Raw genomic sequence first — 20,988 nt, forward strand, 5'->3', positions numbered from 1 at the left:
CAAATGCAGTGATTCACTTAACAACTGTGGCAAGAAAGGTTGTAAAATGGGGCAAAATTCACTTAACAAATGCTTCACTTAGCAACATAAATTTTGAGCTCAATTGTGGCCATACATCAAGTTCTACCTGGCATAAATTGTCCTTTATGTCCACAGCACAGTAAAGTATCCTGGCATATATTTTATTTTTAGTTTATTTATTAAATTTGTTTGCTGTCCATCTTGCCATGAGGTAACTTTGGGCAGCTTACCATGTTAAAAAGAAAAAAAATACAAAAAACATGTATACAATAAAACACTATAAAAATACAAATTATCAACTATATCTAAAAGATGGGGAGGGAATGGGATGAGCAGGGGTGTGTGGAATCTGTTATTAATCTATCAACCACCTCCAGCATGACACTCCCCCATAGGAGCCCCCCAGGCCAACTGGGAGAACCAGGTCTTCAAGCTCTTGTGGCAGGCCAGGAGGCTGGGAGCCAATCACATTCCCAGGGGCAGGATTAGTTGGCCATTTCAGGCTTGTGTGGCATGGAGTGGTACCCGCAGAATCTTTCTGCTTTTATCAGAATGACTAATGTTGTTGTTGAATCTCAGATTTGGACTCATTTTGGAGTAGTCTACACATACACACACACACACCGCAGATGCCTCTGTAGCCTGTCATCTCAGCCACCACTTTCCTTTCTAGAGGAAAGAACAGGTCACACCATTGGCCAACCCTGTATAATGCAGCTTGTGGCTGCACCTGAATTGGCTCCTGGTATAGCCAGCTTTCTCAAAACCACATACATCTGGAGACATTTTAAGTTGCTTGGATTTACCATTAACCAGCAATTTCTTGAGAGGCCTTTTTTAAAGTACGTAGACTCGTAGAGTCTATCTGCAGTTTGTTGTGCAGACAAAATCCTTGGTAATTTATAGTCAATAAAGGAAAAATGTGAGTAGCTATTTTTTTGCTTAGCTTTGCTTCCATTGGATGTTTACAGTATGATCCTGGCTATTCTGTTTTCTCAAACAAACTTCTACTTCTATAGAAATTCTCATTCTTTGCATTCTTAAGTTCTAAGTTGCAAAATCATGACTATTATCTTATTAGCATGGAAGATAAATACAATTGTTCGGGTCAGTAGCTTGGGCATTGCATCTGTGTATTATTTATTTTGATATCATTAATTCAAACTTCCCTTCTTTGTACCTTTATGTTATATTGATTTATATTTGTTATCTGTACAAGCACTTGTATGATTTTAATCTGTCTCTGGAACATTATGGCTACCATATCTGGGCTGCAAAAATTGGGACAATCATATTGAGACTGCATTTAGACTTATCTCTTGCTTCTTTGTCAAAACTGGCTGGTAACCATTTCTAAAGGGCAGAAATATTGATCCTTTCTACATCTTTTTCTGCTCTAAAAGTTATTATTCCTTTTAACCACTATGCTGGTTCTTAAGTGCTAATAAAGAGAGGTATAGTACTTTAGAGTATGTGTGTGTGTATATTTATGTGTGTAAATTTTTTGGATTGCTAACAAAGAATTAAAGGGAGACTGATATAGCTATTTCAAACTATCAGTCTCCCTTTAATTCTTGTGTTAGCAATCCAAAAAAATTTACACAAATATGAGCTGTCACTGTGTGACTACAGCCTGTTGATGGCCTTGAGTTAGGCTGAAACAGGAAATAAGATGTTTGGGGCCTAGCAAGGTATTCTAAATAATTAACAAACACTTCACACACACACACACACACATATTGGAAAGAAGGATTTTTTAAAATAATGTGCCTTCATGTTTTTGCATTTTGATGTTTTAATTTTGTAAATATACACTTAGCAATTTTGTGTATGTGTGTGTTGAAGAAAAGCTAAGTCCAAAAAGAAATGTGCATAAGAAAGAAAGTGGTTGGCCACTGCTTTCCTAAAATACAAATGTAGGTCATAGTAGCAGGGAATTAGAGGATATGTAGCCAGCAGTTGAGATTTAACAATGTGCAAGTCTAGAGAAGGTTTCGTAAACTGGTTTAGAAGTCAGTTGGTATAAGTGCAGTACAGGAGCTTCTAAAACAGTAAGTGTACGTATGTCCTAGACTACTTCTGAATATCACTTATGGTACTTGTACTACTCACAGAACTCAAAAATATTGTACTTGAAACCTAGAATAAGTACATGAAAATTAGTGAAGGAAGGTTCCGAGTGAAATCTCAAGATCTAAAAAACTATAAACCAAACAGCCTAATCTTTTTCAAATGGCTCAAAGGGCTGACGCTACCAGACTAAAGAGGTTGCATTAGGATAAACCACAGATGAATGTAATGGATCTTGTTCTCTCTATTAAGGTCATTACCCGCTACCCCTTTAATGTACATAGCCTAAATCTTCTGGTGATGTAAAAAAAAAAAACTTTGGGAGGTAATCTCATAAACCAGAATTCATTCTCCTGTACACCTAAAGAGCTAAGAACATACCTGCAGCCATACAATTCTTTAGTACTAAACTTATGTCAGATACATGTGTATAACTTAAAGCCTTTAGAGAATCCAGATTTCTAAGAATGTTATTCTAAGTACCTTGCTGAATCTCAAATGCACCACTTGAAATAGAAACTGAGCTAATTCCACTAAAATCAAATGCTTGCATATGCCAGTTTTATTTTTGGCTCAAGCTCCCTGATTGCCATGAACATTCTGGATATTTTTCTTCTTTCTAGAAAGCAAAAACTAGAATAATTTATGCCAATGTATGACTTCAGCCGTCCAGTATAGGGTTATCGAAAACTGTCTGGCAGTGGATGTTTGACATAACTCTCCAGGTAAAGCAGGATAAATTAGACAGACACTCGCAACATATAAATCTGAAACTTTTCAAGCCAGCAATTTAACTATTCATTGTTATTTCCCCAACACACTGCAGAACCTTTCCCTTAGCCAGCTTTAATGTCTTCCTCTTTGCAGTTTTGGAGAGCAGGTCTAGTAACTCTCTTGCAATGCAAACCTGTCACTGTGACTTGGAGAAACCAAAATTCCTAGCCCATATATTTCTTAGAGACAATTTCTAGATCATCTTGTGTTCTACTCTTATAATTCTGTAATCTCACTAGTGTTTAAGAACAATTCCATTTGCTGCTTATCGGTAGACAAGAGCACTAATGTCTTTTGGAGAATTGCAACATTTCTTTCAGCTATTATTGCCTTACATAGGAAACTATTTTGACTTACAGAACTCTACTAATATATAATTCATTTTTTTCCTTTTCTGAAATGTCATTATTTTATGTTAGTCCTGTTGTATTGTACCAGACCCACTCTCACATTATTAATATTATATATTGTAAGCTGCCAAGAATTTGCTGGACTGAGAAACCATAATTAATGAAATAAATAAAATGTAAACCTTTTATTCACCAGATAATGTTATTGTTAATTAGCATTAGTATTCAGATTTCCTTGTATTATCGCATTTATAGGGTTACATTATGAATTTTGTTTTTAGAAAAGATTTTTAAAAATTTGCTTGTGATATAATTGGTCAGTGCCTGTAATAGGGACATTTATTATAGTTTTTAAAGGATTAATTTGGTTGAATTCTAGGGCTATGCTTGGAACAGAGGATGAAAAAATAACCAACCCATCTTGGAACCAAAGTGGTGGGTTTTCAGCAGCCAACAAAGTAGATCAGAAAGAGGTTTTCCAATCAACTCAATCTTAGAGCCTTTTGTTAGCATAGAGGTTGTTTTAGGATGCTCTTCATCAGATGGCATGTTCTACTTCTCAGTAGTTCTGGATCAGGTTTTAGTTGCTGTTTTGCTTCATTTCTTTTTTGCACAATAGATGGTTGAGATTCTTGGTGTGATTTTATTTACTGGAATTTCAGAATATATTGAAATTTCTTTCATATCTTAGGACCGTTGGTTGTAATTTCAGGAGCGTCTTCATTCTTTTAAGAGGTCTTCACTGGCCATGCTTAGCTTATTTTTCATTCAGCAGCAATGTAATAAGCCAAGGAACTGATCTATGATCAAGAGATGACAGGCAGCAAAATCATGGAATAGTCACAACTCTCTTCACCAAGCAGCCTGGAGCAATAATTTTAGCCTTACCTTATCAAGTTGGAAGCAGCAGTAGCAATCCAAGAACACCCAATGAACTTCATTATAGCATGCTTATTTTTATCAGCACCTGCATCACTGTAGGAGTCTAGGTTATATTCTTTCCTTTTTAATCAAAGTATATAATGGGGAAAGTACGACTCTTTAGATGTTGTATGGTTGTCAACTATTCCAAATCATATACTCAATGATGGATTCTGGAAATTGAATCATCTTATTTATGCTCTCCTAAAGCAGGATTTGATATTGATTTCTGTATATTATTACTTATATTAAATCCACATGTAGTTCAGTGTATATGAATAAAAAACAGTCACTTCCTATTGAAGAGAATGAACTTAAATGATAGGAAGAAGAGCCTCTATCAAGACAAAATGATATTAGTTTCCTAGTCTGATCTACCTTGAAGGACTGACACTTCCACATTAATGTGGACATTTCTAAGGGCACTGGATAAATCATACAAAGTAAAGAAATCATGTGTTAGATTGGCTGGAAATTAGTCCATGTGCTAACATGGGAATAAAATGTCGTCCTCTCTTGTATAGGGATAACTAACTACACCAAATAATGCTTTGAAAGTTCACAATTTTTATCAACTGAGGGCTGGCAAAGAAGTTGTGAAGATTTGGTGTTCATGAGTACCACATTCAGAACACCTGTCAGTTTCTAGAATTTAGAACAGTTTTGACACTGAACTGTAATTCAGAAAATAGTCATTGCTCAAAACTCACTAAAGCAGCTTTTGAAGTTACTGTTAAGTTGCAGAATTCTTGGATGTGACTGCACTTCCTCTGAAAGGACAGTCAGGTATCCTTATATGCAGACAATAGCTGTGCTAATATTTAAAACTACATTGGCTCAGAGTTCAAGTACTGACAGATAGGTTTTCCCATACCAAATTTCTCAAGATCTGAAGGGACCCTTCTTAATGAGCCTTGGTGAGAGGCTCATTTACCTGATGTATGGGAAATCTTGTTATCCAGGCAATGGAATGCATTTCTTTAGGAGTTCCCATTGCCATTTTAGAAAATCTGCAAAGATGCATTATCCTTCACCAGGTGTTTAATTGTTGATTAACTTTAGTTGTGATTTTAACTGATTTTTTTATCCTTTTGTATTTTTAAACAGTGTTGAGTACTTGCTCAAGTAGAAAGAAAATACATCAAATAAAATAGAGCAATAAAACATACATACAAATTTGTCAAATTTGAATCATGTTTGAAATCATATTTATGCAGAAATATTGAAAATTCAAAGGATTCCCAAACTTTAAAACACTGTAAGAGTCTGCTTTTTTTTTGCAAATGATTGGCTATAGAACATTACCTGCATAATGCTGTACTGGAAATGTATCTTATCTGCATGATTGAGAAAATTGGGATAGAAGGTAAAGCCAGTAATAAACAGGACTTTGCAATTAATAAACAAAAAAATAATGAAAGTGTGATGTCTTGTAGAAGTGATACAAAACCCAGAAGAGGTGTATTCTGCAAGGCAGTATTATGTAGCTCTAATTAATAATGTAAAAAAGACAGACATGGATCACCAGTTTAAATGCTTAGCAGCCAAACACATTTATTAGTCTTTCTTTTTCCAGGAACCCAAAAATATTTTGTAGTTATAATGTAAGCAACTGAGTTGCACATAATACAATCATATCTTTAAAAAAATAAAACAAAATAGAAACAAAAGCTGTTTAAAAGCAAAACAACCTTCAGAAAACATAATATATGTTTTATTACCATCTCTCAATTTCAATGAAATGACGACGACTTGATTCTTTATTACCCTCAACTTGTTACACTCTAATAAAACCACCCTTTTGTTGGTTTGAAATCCAGCATGAGAAATACAGTACCCTGCTATGGCAAAATACATATAAATGCAACATTTCAGCTTATTTGTACATTAATAGAGTTTAAACATTTTATTGTCTTTAAGTGAACCAGTGATTTTAAGTACCACTATACTAAAAATAAAGAAGAGAGGGAGAGGGGGAGGGCAGCATGCCATGCAACAGCACAAAGTGCCAAGTTTCTGTGTCCACATGAATCCCAGGGATAAAAAGTAAACTGAAATGAAGGTGAAACTGGAGGAAATTAAGAATAAACCCTAGTATGATAATATATAGCGTGCCTCTTCCTAATTCCCATTGTCCTACACTGTTTAATTGGCCAACAGACAAAAGAAGATGGGTACATTATTTCAAGTATAAGGAAAAATACTAATAGGTATCTTTGCAAAGAGCCTCAATACATGTATCCACTATTATGCCTGCTTCATGAAGGGACAGTGTTTTAGGGATTAGCATTTTAACTGTACCTTCAAGTTAGATATTTATGTGCAAAGCAGAAAAGCTGCCATTTTATTCCAGATAGTTTGGACATAAAGGTAATTTGCTTTATAAATAAGGCTAGATGGAATTAACTTCTTCCATTTTCTGATAAAATATTTTCCGCTAGAGGGTCTGCTCAATGGAAATGAAGCAAAATTTACTAAGTTGGACATCAATAGTTTCCCAATCATTTCTGTAAACACAGCCCCACAGGAGGGCTAAAATTAAAGCAGCATGTCAACTGTCTCTAAATAGTGGAAGTTGTAGTAGTTTTTTCTTTTATCCTCTTTATCCTAGTTTTCTTTGTCCTGTCCCACCCAATGTTGCTTTTTTATTTTAAATGTTACATATTCCCCCCCCCAACCCAGTGCGTAATTATTAATAAAACAAATGAGTTTGTAGCACTAGGAAACTGGAATCTATACTGAACACAGACAAGCAATTGAGATTTTTGGGGGGAGGGATACATCCACTTCTAATTACATCCACATCACATGGAGTCTGTTGTCAAAGCAAAAAGTGTTTCATTAGTCGGAACCATGACAGTCTGATTTTACAGATTTGTTGATCACAACAGCTTCGACCAGAGCTCCTTCTTGAAGAGTAAAGGATGGAAAAATTCAGATGACTGCATAATTAGAAGAATTCATACAATTAAAAGAATATACAATGGAACAAATATATAATGGAATCAAAGAGAACCAAATTCAAATCCAAACATCTGGGATCAATATGCACATTCCTGAGATGCATGCCTACAGTTGAATAATATGATCAGAAGAGAGAAAAAGAAGCAAAAGCTCCCTGACAATTACAGAATTTACCCCAGACTTCTTCTCTTTCTGTCCCAAAGATTTTGAGAAGGCTGTAAGGCATTTCACAAGCAACTTGTATTTATGAAATTTACTGTGTTTCCATGTTCTATTGGCAAACAATGGCTTGTGTGTGTTGGGAATGAGGCGGCATTATGTTTAACCACATAAACAGGTAAGAAAATCAGACAGCATCCTCATCCTTAAGCAGATCATTCAAACAAGTATTGTTATCTTGTGATCCTCTTGCAAACTGCAAGTGAGGTTTCCTCTCCCAATAGAAGGGACAAATGCTATACCATTGAATGGTCAATATAGCAAAAAGCCCATGTCTAATAAAAGCAATTGTAAATAGAATACATAAAAGATGGCAAATTATACATAGTTAAACTCAAGAGTGTATTTTTTTTAAAAAATGTACCTATTAAAAGATTGGTGTGTGTGTGTGTGTGTGTATAAAATATGGAGGCTCTAACATAAGAGATAATAAAGCAATATGAACAGTTCAGCATTTTAATTTTGCCTTAACTGTAAAAGTTAATTCAGCATATATGACAACTTAAAATGTAAAGGATCACAGAGTGTCCTTTCCCATTTTCTCAGGAACAGTATGGGAAAAGACTTGTTAATTACAGCTCCACATAATAATACTTAGAGAAAGTACTTTCTCTTTGAAGCACTTCATAAAACCCCAGTCCTCACAAAATCTATGTGACAGAAATAAGTATTACTACCTCATTTTACAGAGGAGGAAACAGAGGCAAAGTTAACTGACTTTTGCATAAGGCAAAAAGAAGGACGAATACAGGCCAGGATTAGGGCTTTTATTCTTTCAATCCGGTCTTCAAATCACTACAGGAAGCTATAACCTCAGTATTAAAGATAATATAAGATTTTTCAAAAGGCTGGTTACACTAAAGGAGAATAAGCACCACGAGGTATTTTGCAACAAAGAGCTAAAACCTTTTCTCCTTTTTTCCTTTTAAAAAAAGGCATCTATCAGAGTAAAATCCTGATCAGATGACATCTGCAAGGCTAGTATGCACAAGAAAATGTGTGATCAAGTCTATTATTCATTACAGTACTATGAAATCCAACAAAAAGAATCTGCATGAGAAAACACTGAATTTTAGGAGAATCTCTTGGCTATGATACTGCATCCAAGATAATGCCAAGCGAACCAAGGTAGACCAAAGTTCACAAACCCAAGGCAACATACCTCGATTAACACAGGAAGCAGCTTCTGTATTTTGGAGGTAAACATGTGAAATGCTTGTCTTCTAAAGTAACTTGACAGTAAAAGTAATAGTTTAATATAAAAGGACTTCTATATAAATTTCCCACTTATCACTACAATTATTGTCCTCCATTTATCAGTGGTATTATTACGCCATAGATGGCTAGTAGCCCAATTTTAAAGATCACTACAAGCCATTAAATAAAGCCAGTACAGTATATATTCTACAGTAGAGCAATTCCTAGTGGGCATTGCTACTTCAATTGCATCTGTGATGGGAAATGGTGGAAAATGTAAGGGCAAAATTTATGGAAATCCGTAAGGAAAAAATACGCTGCAACTTCAAGACAAAGACAATTTTAATGGAAAGCAAACAATAAACCCCTAAAGATAGTGCTTGATTTGTGAATTCCTGAGGCTGAAAGGAAGATGGAGAAGATGATTCATAGATTCTGGAGGGACTGAGTGGAAAAATTAGGGGACTTTTCACGTCATGCTGTTGTCTCTGGTGTAATGCTGCATGGCAAGAATGTATAGTCCTGTGTTAACAGGCATAAATCAATTATTTCTGAATAATTTTTAAATATACTAAAAATAATTGCCTGTTAAGTAGTCTTCCCATGAACTCAGCCTTTATTCTCCTATAGGTAAGTGGGAATTCCATGGACACAGAAACTGTTTCAACTAGCAGGGCTCTCTTTCTCCCCCAAACCATCTCTTATTGAATGCATAGTTTACAATTCACTTACAAGATAAAGAAGCAATGCTGACCACATATGGGACCTTTTTGTTGAAAAAGAAACAACCTCTTCTTAAAGTTTAGTATCAAAATTCACATTTGCATAATAATACAATTCAAGGCCATTAGAGAGGAATGAGAGCGAAGCAAAGGAAGCTGCAGCATCTCTCCTCCCTTTGTCTTCCTGAATGAAGCTGAAGAGAGCCTGCTGGAGCTTGCTTTCATTTGGGAACAGAGCCAGTGGGGCTACAGCAGCTCTTTTTACACCATGCTTTTGAGCTGAAGAGAAGAGGTGGAATATATGTGAAATGAAAAGAGACACTGCAGATTCCCATGTTTAACTAAGAACAGCTTCAAGGAAAACAATTATTTTTTTAAAAAAAAACAACAACACCACACAACACTTCTTTCTCACCATTTCAAAAACATCTTTTCTTGTATAATACCCTGTTCCTTTAAATGGCAACATTAAGTGTGCTAGAAATTATAGGGTAGATTTTATTTTCCATCATCAAGACACTGACAGAGAGGGCAAAAATGTGCCTACAACATAACTGGCAAAAGCTACAAAATACCTTCTTCTCTACATGCATAAATGTATCTCAAACTTCACTGTGTTTCAATATTCCAGTGCTTTAAAAGAAAAATTAAAGCAAGCCACATACACAAATGTAATGATACATAATACAAATACAAATGCAACCACCAACTGAGAACTAGCCTAAACAATATCAATTTATGTGAATTACAACCCATCTGCACCTGGAAACATCTGCAATATTCGACTGCGGATGATGCAGCAACAAAAGATGCTTTTCATTAAAAGGTATCCACAGGCTGGAATCTTTCACTTGACCTTTAAAGAGAACAAACTGACCACCACTCCCTGTCAAGCTCCAGAGTTCATCTTGAGCTGACGGTCACATCTTCAAAAAGGCACATTCAACGATACCGCATTTAACTTACTGCTAGTTTAAAATAAAATAATAAAAACAAAAACAACCAAAGAACCCACAAGGGAATGTTAAGCGCTTATATCCCAGATCCCAAACCTACTGACCCAGCAAGAAGCATCACAATATATCATTTCGTGGAAGTCTATTCTACCTTCAGAAGGTTCATATTTCTTTAAGAAGTTAACACCTCTTTTTGCATAATTTTTAAAACTTTTTTTGGCTTACACAATTTGGAATACACCACACTCTCACTATAAAGCTCTGTTGTAAGGCTAGTCCCTAAAGTAAGGCTGCTCTATCTTGGCTCCTTTTTTATTACCTTTATCTCCCTGTCCCCTCTGGCCCAAACTACAGAAGTCTCTGCATGTTTATAAAAAGGGAGGGTGAGTAAATCTGGATGGGATAAGAAAAGCACTTGATATTCACAACCACATTTAAAAAAAAAAGCATTCGGCAAGTTAAGCAATCTATAAGGACTCAGTTAAAAATTGTATTTTTCTTTAAATTCAGAAAAATCAATTTATTCTTTATGGTCAAAACATTGCAAGAAATAAGCAATTCTCTTATTTGAATGCATTGATTGATATACTAATACCTAAGATGAGGCACTAAGCGTTTAAAAACAGCTTTTCCTCAACACTGCCCATCTGTGGTGTTCTATATCCATGGAACATCTTTACACACACACACACACACACACACACACACACACACACACACACAGACACCCTAGGACAATGTTTTATCTTCAATAGCTTGAAGTGCATGGATTTATGTTAACATTAATGGCAGTCACTCAAGTAAAAACATTCCAACTCTATGGCTAAAAATAATACATATATAAGCATCTCTAGCTATCACCATTATCAATTGCATGAAACAAAATTGGCTCTTAATTGAGTTTGTTTCCTTTGATCCTTCTATGGCCCATTTTGAGGTTTCCAAATGCCTCTTATACTGCACAAATTCATTAAGTCAATATTTTGACATTTTTGCATTTATGATTACTTCTGTTATGATGCCTATCATATGGCTGTAGCTAGGGATTGTGTATAGGTAAATCTACAGTACTGGTAAACTAAAGCAAATCAGATGGGCTTCTTCCTTAAATGTAGCACCCCAAATGACTCAGAGAATTTTGAAAGGACACTTATGTTGGTCTGGTAACTGCCACCATTTTAGGCCTGCCAATCAGATCTAGGTAAAAATTTCAGGGAAAGAATTTAATTTGGTTACTATTTGTATGTATTTTAACAGTAGTGTTCTCGTCTTCAGCACAAAATTCACTTCAGACCATTTACTCGGGGTATTTATAGCAATGTGGATTTTTTCTTTAGAACTTTTCATGTTCACAACAAATTAAAAATTATTAAAGTTGATTCAGATTTGAAGGGCATATGTAACTTAGAGCTCACACTGACGTACACATAGTCAGAAAGACTTTAAAGCAGTGGTATCTTTTCCTGGGCTCACTGAGCCATTCTCTATAGCTGGCACATGATTCAGGGAAAAATCACGCTTTATTTGAATTGTTCCTAGCAGATGCTACGTATATGTCTAAATACATTATGATCTCTGCACAGCCCTATTATAGGGACTTAATGCTATTGCATTTTTAGAAGTTTAAAGCTTTGAGATGAAACAGTACAGTAGGAAATTCTGCAATATATTCCTGGAATACATGAATGCAAGAGCGTTAGGACGTAAAACAAAGTTGGATACAAATTTAATCATACCTACAATAAAATCACATTGAAACTAACATAACAAGATTCACAACTTTAAAACCAGATCCAATCCCTTCTGTACATTAGGTCCAACTGCAAGATTTTAGCATACTATCAAGCCATACAATGGCTGACATTAATATGAAGACTGTCACAAACAACTAGACTTTTTGACAAAGACTTTTCCAAAGACTTTTTGGAATTTCTTTAATAAGTATGATTCAAATCAATGCATGCTCCTGAGAGTGTGCATTAAATTGAGAAAGCATCATTTAAGCTTAATTTTGAATAAATTTGTACTAAGAATAGAATGTTTTTGTTGTATATTTATAAACAAGTAATATAGCTAAACTAAACAGAACCTTCTCTGGAATTCTTAGTCAGCGTTTACTATAAAAATATACTAGTGTGTAATTATTTGGATGTTCAATGTTTAAATATGCAAGCCAGAATTACACTATTTCACTTTCCACTGTAGCAATAAAAATGAATGTTATCTTGAATAGGAATCAACTTCTGTTATATATGCAGTTACCTATACTATTTTTAAAAAAAAATCTTCAAAAATAAAATTTGAAGAAAGTGTCCAATCATACAACAATAAATGGGTTTCTAATTCCTGTTAAGGGTGCTATAAAGAAGATTAGTAGCTATATTGAGGATATATGGTAGAGGAGAAACCTGCTTTCAGATATCCCTTGACAAAAGTAACCAACAATTTAAAAAAAATCAAGAGCAATTCTATACAGATGCATTGGGAAAGCCTGCTTCTTCTTCTGAGTTATATCTTCTTCTGAGGTTATATTGAGGAAAGTTCTAAAATAAACATCCTGAATTTTAAAAAATCTCCTTAGGACAAGACTAAAACCCTCTAATATCTAACTTATTAAAACCAAATTCTAAATAATTCATGCTTAAGAGCACATTTTAAAGAAAGTAAGGAAAAATATCAGGACTGTTAAAGAGTTTAAAACCTGATTTAAGTGAGCTTTGTAGATTAATTTATTATTAGTTTATATGGCCCCAAAATCAAACAGATGTTATATGAGCTTTTTCCCTTTCTTGGTGAAAAGGATATTTTTATGCACATTAAAATGCTTTAAAACGTGAAGTACAGACCAGCAATTCTGTCAGAATCTTTTGTAGCCCTTGGACTTTTGTCAAATGATATGACAAAATAACGTGGCCCACAAAACAGCTTAAAATACTTTGATTATTGTTGTTTCCATAATCCTTGAAAGTAACAAAATCTATATTAAGCTATTAACTGAAAATCTTTTTTGCTCACTATCTTTTCCTCTCTTGACACAATTTTCTTTTTGCCTACAGAAATCTCTTTTGAGTATGGTTAGGTGCTTCTGGTATCCAAATAGATCACTTCTACCGGTGAGACAGAGCATGCAGCTTTTAAAGCAGTACTATTTTATTGTCATCCTCCCATTCCTCCACAACAGAAATGAAACATTTTATACATTAAAAGGTAGAAGTCTGCTAAAGCTTTAATATTTTTAATTAACCTCTTTAAAATTTTGACAGCTTTCATATGCACAGCTTGGAGGTAAAAGATATTTTGTGTAATGTAATTTGTTTGTATACCGTTATAATTTCTTGAGCAGTGGTCAATGTTTCTATAAGATATTCTAAAAAAATTGATTTGTTCACTAATTGTCCTTGAAGAATCTGTCAACAATAAATCAAAACTCAAGTATTCAGATAGCACATATCCAAACACACACACACACCCACACACACTGCCCAACTGGCCCCATCATAATATTTTCCAGTTGATACATCATTTACATATGCACTTGAAGGAAACAAGTCAATAGCTACAGAAAAGAACTGATGTTACCAAACACTAGTTTACAACTTAGTATTTCCCTACTTTGAGAAACCATTATTGTGTTTGCCTCTAAAAATCATATAAAATCTGAATAATAGTAATGGGGATGAATTCTCATTACACATTTTAGTAGTTTTTTTAATATGAAGAATACTGCAAAACAAAAAGTTTTGAAATATAAAATTGCCTTAGTCAATGAAAACACATATAAATGTGCATATAACTCTTAAAATGATAGGTGTTTGAGGCTTCTCTGCATGCTCAGAACAATTATTTCAATGGGTCACTTATATCCTTGCAAGTACTAGACTACATTTGTCCTTTTCTAGGATATATGGATGTTTTTACAAAGGCACTAAAATGGTTTGTAATTTTATTCCATCTAAAAGCATCAAGCCAATTAAGCCCTTCCTGTTTGTACTGGAAGATAAGATCTAATCATTCTAAGCACGGCACCAATAGACTTATTCTAAAACAGGGGAATATCAGTATCTGGCATCAACAGCTAATTTATCTCTTCCAAAATTCCAAACTTTATCATTTACACAAATCTGGCAGAGAAATTAAAAAGTGAACTTCAAAATTAGTATTAAAATCATGCAAGCCAAATCTTTTACAATGCACATTTCACTGGATTCTCTTAGTCACTCCTCTTTTAAAACACACACATGCTAAAATTGCTTCACTGCTGGGACACAATAAAGACACAGCACTTCTGAAGCATTCTGTCAATTTGCAAACAGATTTCAGGAAGCATTAACCCTTACTCCCACCATCTTCTGTTATCTGTGGCTTACTTACATAATCAAGTAACATTTTTATTTTTTATTTTTAAATTTTTCTTTAAAAAAAAGGTGCTTGGAGAAGATTATGTTCTTTGAGAAATAACTAGATGATTATAATCCATTCATACACAATCCTCTCTCCTATTCAATGGCATATACAGTCCCACTTGAGATTAAGCTCTACAAGTATAAATCTTCTCACAAAATGGACTTTTAAGAATACAATGAATTTTTACTGCTACATGTGAGAATTCTGTTTTAATTGAGTTGTAGCTTAAAAGATCGATCCACAGTTTTGAAGACTGGAATTTGTTTTTGTTAGGTATTTTTTCAATTTTTTGCTTTTCTTAAAGAAAAAAAACCTTGCATTTTCTGAGTGATCAGGAACCTGTAAAATTTTAAGAAACAGCCATCTATCTAGTAGAAGTAAAGATTAAATAAACCATCTTGAAAAACTGGCTTCCTACCCTAGAATTCCTGAGAATGCTTGCAAAGGTAAAGCAGGAAAATAAATGTTAAACTCAAAACACTGTTAAATGCTCCCAGAGTTAATCTTCATTGAGATATACATACATACATATGAGTGTGTGTGTATATGTGTGCGTGTGTGTGAATATTTATATGAGATACACATATGTGCACATGCCCACACACGCACACACTTTTTGGTCTTTTTATGTTTAATTTTTTTTCCCTTTAAGCTTGTGATGGAAGAACATTTTAGCTTTTCATTTGTTAAAAAATATTTCAGTTCCCTCATTATGTCTTGTAAACAAGAGGGGCTCTAGCACCTGGCTTTCACCATAATATTGTAATGAATTCAACAAATCCAAAGTGCAGGTAAAGGGATCAAAAGGCAGGTTGGGAGAGAATGACAACACAATAGTGAACCTGCTTGTGTGTCATGTCACATATGGAAAATGCTTGGGGGCCATGAGGTGCTGCACCTTGATATTTTTCTAACTCCGGGTCTTTTTCCTATAGTTCATCCTGCATGATTTTAAAAGCTAATGTCTAGCAACAAACATAGTTGCTTTAGGAACAGGCATGTTTATGGGCTATAATGGAAACATAACTGGCAGGATTAATAAAAAATCATCTTGCTTAGACAAACAAGATAGAATAAAAGCAAAATAAGGGAAAATGCTGAAGATCCACATATGCAGATACTAAAGTTTAAATGCATAACACCTGCTTATGTTGACCTACTTACTTGATACTGAACAGGCAAATATAAATGTGGGCACCCCCTTCATCTTTTTTTGTGTCAAACAGTTCACATTCCAAATTAATTCACAAATCTCCCTTTTGATATAAATGCAAGAAAGTTTGTTTTAAACTTGCTATCAACACTTCTATTTATATACCAGACACCACTGTATATTTCAATGAAACTGTTGAAGGAGAAAGATTCTTCTGTTTTTAAACTGTACAATATTATCTGCTACTTCCAAGTGCTGGAGTATGAATGTGTTTGCTGGTACAGAATATTGCAGCACTTCTTTTTTATTCATTATAATGCAGAGCTAGTGAAAAGCCAGAGCTAAGTTCTAATAGTTTACAGAATATTTGCAATGAGTTCCCTACTTGTTTTTATCCAATCTATCCATCCTGAAAACTGCTTTGTACGAAGGCAATGTTTGCTTCAGCTTTCTTCACAATAAGCAATTCTGTTTCCAGTGTACACACTGGCTATCTTTTGAATTAATGATAGATCTTCCCTATCATGCCTGGAGTACTACTATAATGGTTGTTTTTTTAAAACAAAGAAACAACAACCTTTCTTTAAATACCGACAATAAAAAGCAACAGTACAGGGAAAAGTAAAAATAATAAAGGTGCAATACTTTATAAACAAAAGAAGTCTTTGCCAGTTATATGCCCGCCTAAGCAAACCCTAAGCATGACATACATGGAAAAATACAGAGGAAAAAAATGCTCAAAGTACACACTGGTTTAAGAACATTCTTAAGTAAACGTTTCTGTCAGTGATGATCTGGTGCTGTAATACACCTAGGCCTGGCACAGGTAACACAATGGGGGAAATAGAGAACAAAAGTTGCTGCATGTGCTTTCAATAAGTGACAGGCCAGCAAACTACTGACATTTTAACTCTGTCATAGCAGTAGATCAAGAAAATATACTTTGGCCTGAATTATTAGTGGGTTTTCCATGAATGGATAAAAATCTTCATACAGACTTAGGGAGTTATTTTTTTAGGATTGCAGAAGCTTCAACCATTGTATAGGTCTTTGTCACAAACAAATGTGATGCTTTTTCTTCTGGTAGGTCCCCAGAAGAAGAAAAGTCTTTTCATAAGAAATAAGCTTGGGTTCTGTCAATAACTCTTACTAAAAAAAAATATAGTTCTAGGCAAAACAAAATTCTACATTCTCTCTTTCCCTCTCCCATCCCAGAAACCCTAAAATTACATATTGGCATTCCTCTCACCAAATCCTTAGGATATGGCAGTGTTTTGCTTTGTAACAGGGTCAGAACACAATCTGTAGTGCACTTAATACCCTGCTAAAATACCACCAACTAATAAGATTTGAAACACAGATCAATTTGATTTTTGCAACAGGCACCATCATTTTCAGTTTAAGAATCTAGTCAGATAGGTTGCTGACCAACAACAATGCAGCTTTTCAAGACAGAAATGCGCGCACGCACACACACACACACACACAATCATGCAGACGTACTCTCACACAGATACAGAGATACACACACACACACACACACACACACACACACACACACACAGAGAGAGGCAGTTACATGTGCCAGAACATACTGGTATATATCAACCAGCCAATCACAAAGTGTTTTTTTTTTCCTTTTTTGTTTTTTAAAGTGAGGTTCCGTCAAGTCTTTCCCTCCCACCCCACCCCAATTCTTCTGAACCCCACCCCCAACATAGTATACCTAAGGACGGAAACACACCCAGTGCAAACAAAGTTAAAAAGCTATTTTTCAGTATATATGTTTCTTAGCAACAACTTCCGTATAACATGAAAAAGTGAAAAACTAGAAACTAATTTTTTTAAATTTTTTGTGTTTAGTTTTAAATGGTATGTGTACTTGCTTCACATTGTCTTTCTAAGTTGGCGTTCATGATTCAAGTATTTCAAGAGTGATATGTTCTCTTTTTGGATTCATATTCCAAACAAAAAAACTGAAGTTGTAAGGGAGGCAACTATGTGCTCAGACGGTCCTGTCAATGACCCACCTTTTTTCTCTCTCTCCATTTTCTTTTTTCCTTTTAAAATGTATTTATTGCAAGTTGAAAAAAAAGAAAAGGTCAAGTTAGTGCTGCTGCTGTTCCAAAAAGGTCACGAGGTCAGAGTTGAAAGTTTTTAAGTTCAGATTGAATCCGACCCTCCGCCTAGGAGGTCTCCAGGTAGTAAGGGAGCAGGGCTTCCCATTCTGTGGGGATCTTCTACACTTTGAACCCCCCATAAACTTGACGAATAATTTGGAGGCCCCCATAATGAAGCACCAGCAAGGTCACCCCCACCGCTGCCGCCACCACTGTTGCTCCACTGCCCAAGCCCTGTTGACCCACCAAAAAGATTCAAAGCAGGTCCAACTGGATCTGTCTGATTCTGTCCTGCCTCAAGAGACTGCCAGCCTGCTGTGGGTGCACTGGGGGTTGCTGCAGGAGTAGGAGGCTGAGCTTGTGTCAGAAAGCGACTAACTTCCTCATCTGTTGCAAATTCAGCCAGGATGGTAGTGTTTCCCAAAACACACCTATAATAATAAAAAAAAGCCAAAGTGGTAGAGTGAAGAGTAACAAACAAACAAGAGTTCAAATGTCTAAAAAGGTTGAACACTGCTTAAAACAAAACAAAACATAACAACACAGTCCCATTTAAGTCGATAGAGATAAATAATATGAATGGCTGAAGTTCCATCATCTTTGTTTTAATCCCTTTCTCAAAACCTTTCTTTAAAAAGAAAGAAGAAAAATAATTACATAGACCTGCAGTTTCCAAACTGGGTGCCAATGCATCTTGGGACACTGCAATGAACTCACCTAATAAATACCCAGGAAATACTGATGTCTTTTATGAACAACTGCTATTATCAAATCAGTAAGAAGAAATAGTTTCTTTGAATGTGACTAAATTTTGTTCTACTGTATGCAAAATTAGGCAGATTCTAACTGCCCACTGATAATCCACTATTCATAGTAAAATATTATTTTGTCTGATTATATTATTATTATTGTTGTTGTTGTTGTTGTTATTGTTGTTGTTAATGCTTTTATTTGTAATACTGGTCTGTGACCATAATAAAAATTGATTGAGAGAAGAGGAAATATGCTATATTAAATATTCAATGAAAACATGGCAATACTCAGCATGAGCTGGACACCATGCTATTACTAAGCCTAGTATCTATTTAGTTTGGTGTTTCTGTCAAGTGTTTTGTTCCCAAGCTGCACTGCAGTGCCCCAGGTACCCTAGCACACTATTTAGGAACCATGAAGTGCTACAAAAAACTTACTGAGACATTAAGGTTTCTGTGAGGTGAGGAGGTTTGGGAACCTCTGACACAGACCATTATGCATCTGTAACGAAGCTCTTCTACCTTGCTTTTTATTTCAGGTCTTACATCCAGAAAAGATATCTCAGCAGATAAAGATGTCTTCTGGAATGTGATACCATACTAGGGATTTTACTTGGGATGTCAATGGAATAATTTCCCTTGACACCCGATGTGGTAAAAGAAGTAAAGAAGAAATGGGATAGTCAGCCTCCAAATGTGTATTATGCCTCCAATAAAGGAGAATTATTTGTAGCTCAGGGTTGAAATGTTAGTGTTCGTGGGAGTGGTCTTAGAGGTTCTTTGGCTGGGCTGTTCACTGTTGGCTTGTTTGGCAGTTCCTTGATTGGGGTATTGTTTACTTGATTGTTGATCTGATGTTACTCTTGGAGTTAATTTGTGCGCATTTGGGTGCTGATTGCTGGTGGGGAGGTGTTTTAGTCTTTGGTCTTATCCATAACTTGGCAATAAACAGCCCAACCCTCTAAGATCACCCCACCAACACTAATAGGGCAAGCCATTAGAATATAAACTGAGCAAGCCCCATTCCCTACTAGCACTGATGATGTTACCTAGTTTGGGTAGTGAAAAGTCTGCAAGAAAACAATCAAGCTCAGAGAGCCCCAAGGACCCCTGTATTATGGCTTCTTGATTTTGTTTTCTTATATTCATTCTACAACAAACACCTGTGGAAATATAATTGGAAATATACAGATAGTTTAAAATCTTTGGGGATTCCTGTTAATTTCTAACTACTTTGTATTATTTAAAATGTAACTAAAATATTTCAAAACTGGTAGAGAGAATGCTATTTCAGCTTTTTAAAAAACTTACATTAATAGAAAGGTTTTTTTGTTTGCTTTTTCAGTAATTATCAACTAGCAGAAGGTCATTAAATGGACTTTGCCTACAGTTCAGAGTAGTTCATTTGGATAACAAAATAGCTCCCTATTCTTTTCTTTTCAAAATATTGTATAAAAATAATTTTATTCAACTACAACAGAAGATACTTTTAGTTCAATAACTAGTAGATTCTTTTGATAAGTCCACAAGCAAGATACAATATTCCTTGTTCAACTAAGCCCAGTATCTTATTCAGAAAAAGTATGTTTCTGTTCATTAAATTATCTAATCTAATTGATCTCCGTTCAATTTTGAATGTGAGCTTCATTAAGCTCTCATTTATTAAGCTTAGAATAGTGGGGACCATCATGCCTGACAGATGGTGGTGATACTGGCAAATGTTTTCTTACTCATGCCCAAGATGGCGGACGTGCTTGATTGAGCTCCGTGAGTTCCAGTTACTAGGCGTCCCTTTGGAGCCCCTCAGGAGCCTTTAGGCTCTCTGGGATGTGGATTGGGGGATGGGGGGTTTATAGTTACAGGCACAGGGGCAGCTAGTGGCTGACGAAACTGGCAGTGAACTGTTTGAAGTCTGCGGGCCCTGCTTCTCTTCATCTGTCGCCTTTTCCATCTGTTCGCCTTTTGCTGTTTGCCTTCTGCCGCTTGCCTTCTCCGGACCGCCCTCAGCTGTTCGTGGCCGCCTCCGGCGTTCCCTATTGTTCCCTGCTGTTCCAGACCGGTTTGGGCTGCTCGGTGTTCTCAGGCTGTTCCCGGTCGGCGAGGAGGACACCTGCGGGTTCGTTCGGGCGGCGGTGATGACGGCGGCGTGGGCGGCGGCCTCGGCGCTGGCGGCGGCAGTTTCTCGGGCCGCGCTCGGTGGCGGCGTTTCCTGCTTCCCCGGGCCGTTTCGGGCCGCCTTTGACACCCTTAGGCTGCCTTTGGTCGCCGAGAGAGACGCCTGTGGGTCCGGCTTGGTGGCGGCGATGGCGTGGGCGCTGGTGGCGGCGGCCCTTTGGGCCGCATTCGACGGTGGAAACGGCCTGCA

The 20,988-nt window shown here is 35.9% G+C and overlaps 1 protein-coding gene across 23 annotated transcripts in view; it reads right to left on the minus strand.

Moving 5' to 3' along the window:
• Positions 1–17,456: 17,456 nt before the first annotated feature.
• TNRC6B (trinucleotide repeat containing adaptor 6B) overlaps positions 17,457–20,988 on the minus strand; it is a 123,138-nt gene continuing 119,606 nt past the window's right edge. For all 23 annotated transcript variants that reach the window (XM_083365772.1, XM_083365771.1, XM_083365767.1 and 20 more), the window contains one exon: positions 17,457–18,302. In XM_083365772.1, coding sequence (XP_083221898.1) covers positions 17,915–18,302 — 388 coding nt within the window. In that variant the 3' untranslated portion in view covers positions 17,457–17,914. The remainder of the gene's footprint in view (positions 18,303–20,988) is intronic.

This window comes from Vipera ursinii, assembly GCF_947247035.1.
Source record: "Vipera ursinii genome assembly, chromosome: 6".
Lineage (NCBI taxonomy): Eukaryota > Metazoa > Chordata > Lepidosauria > Squamata > Viperidae > Vipera > Vipera ursinii.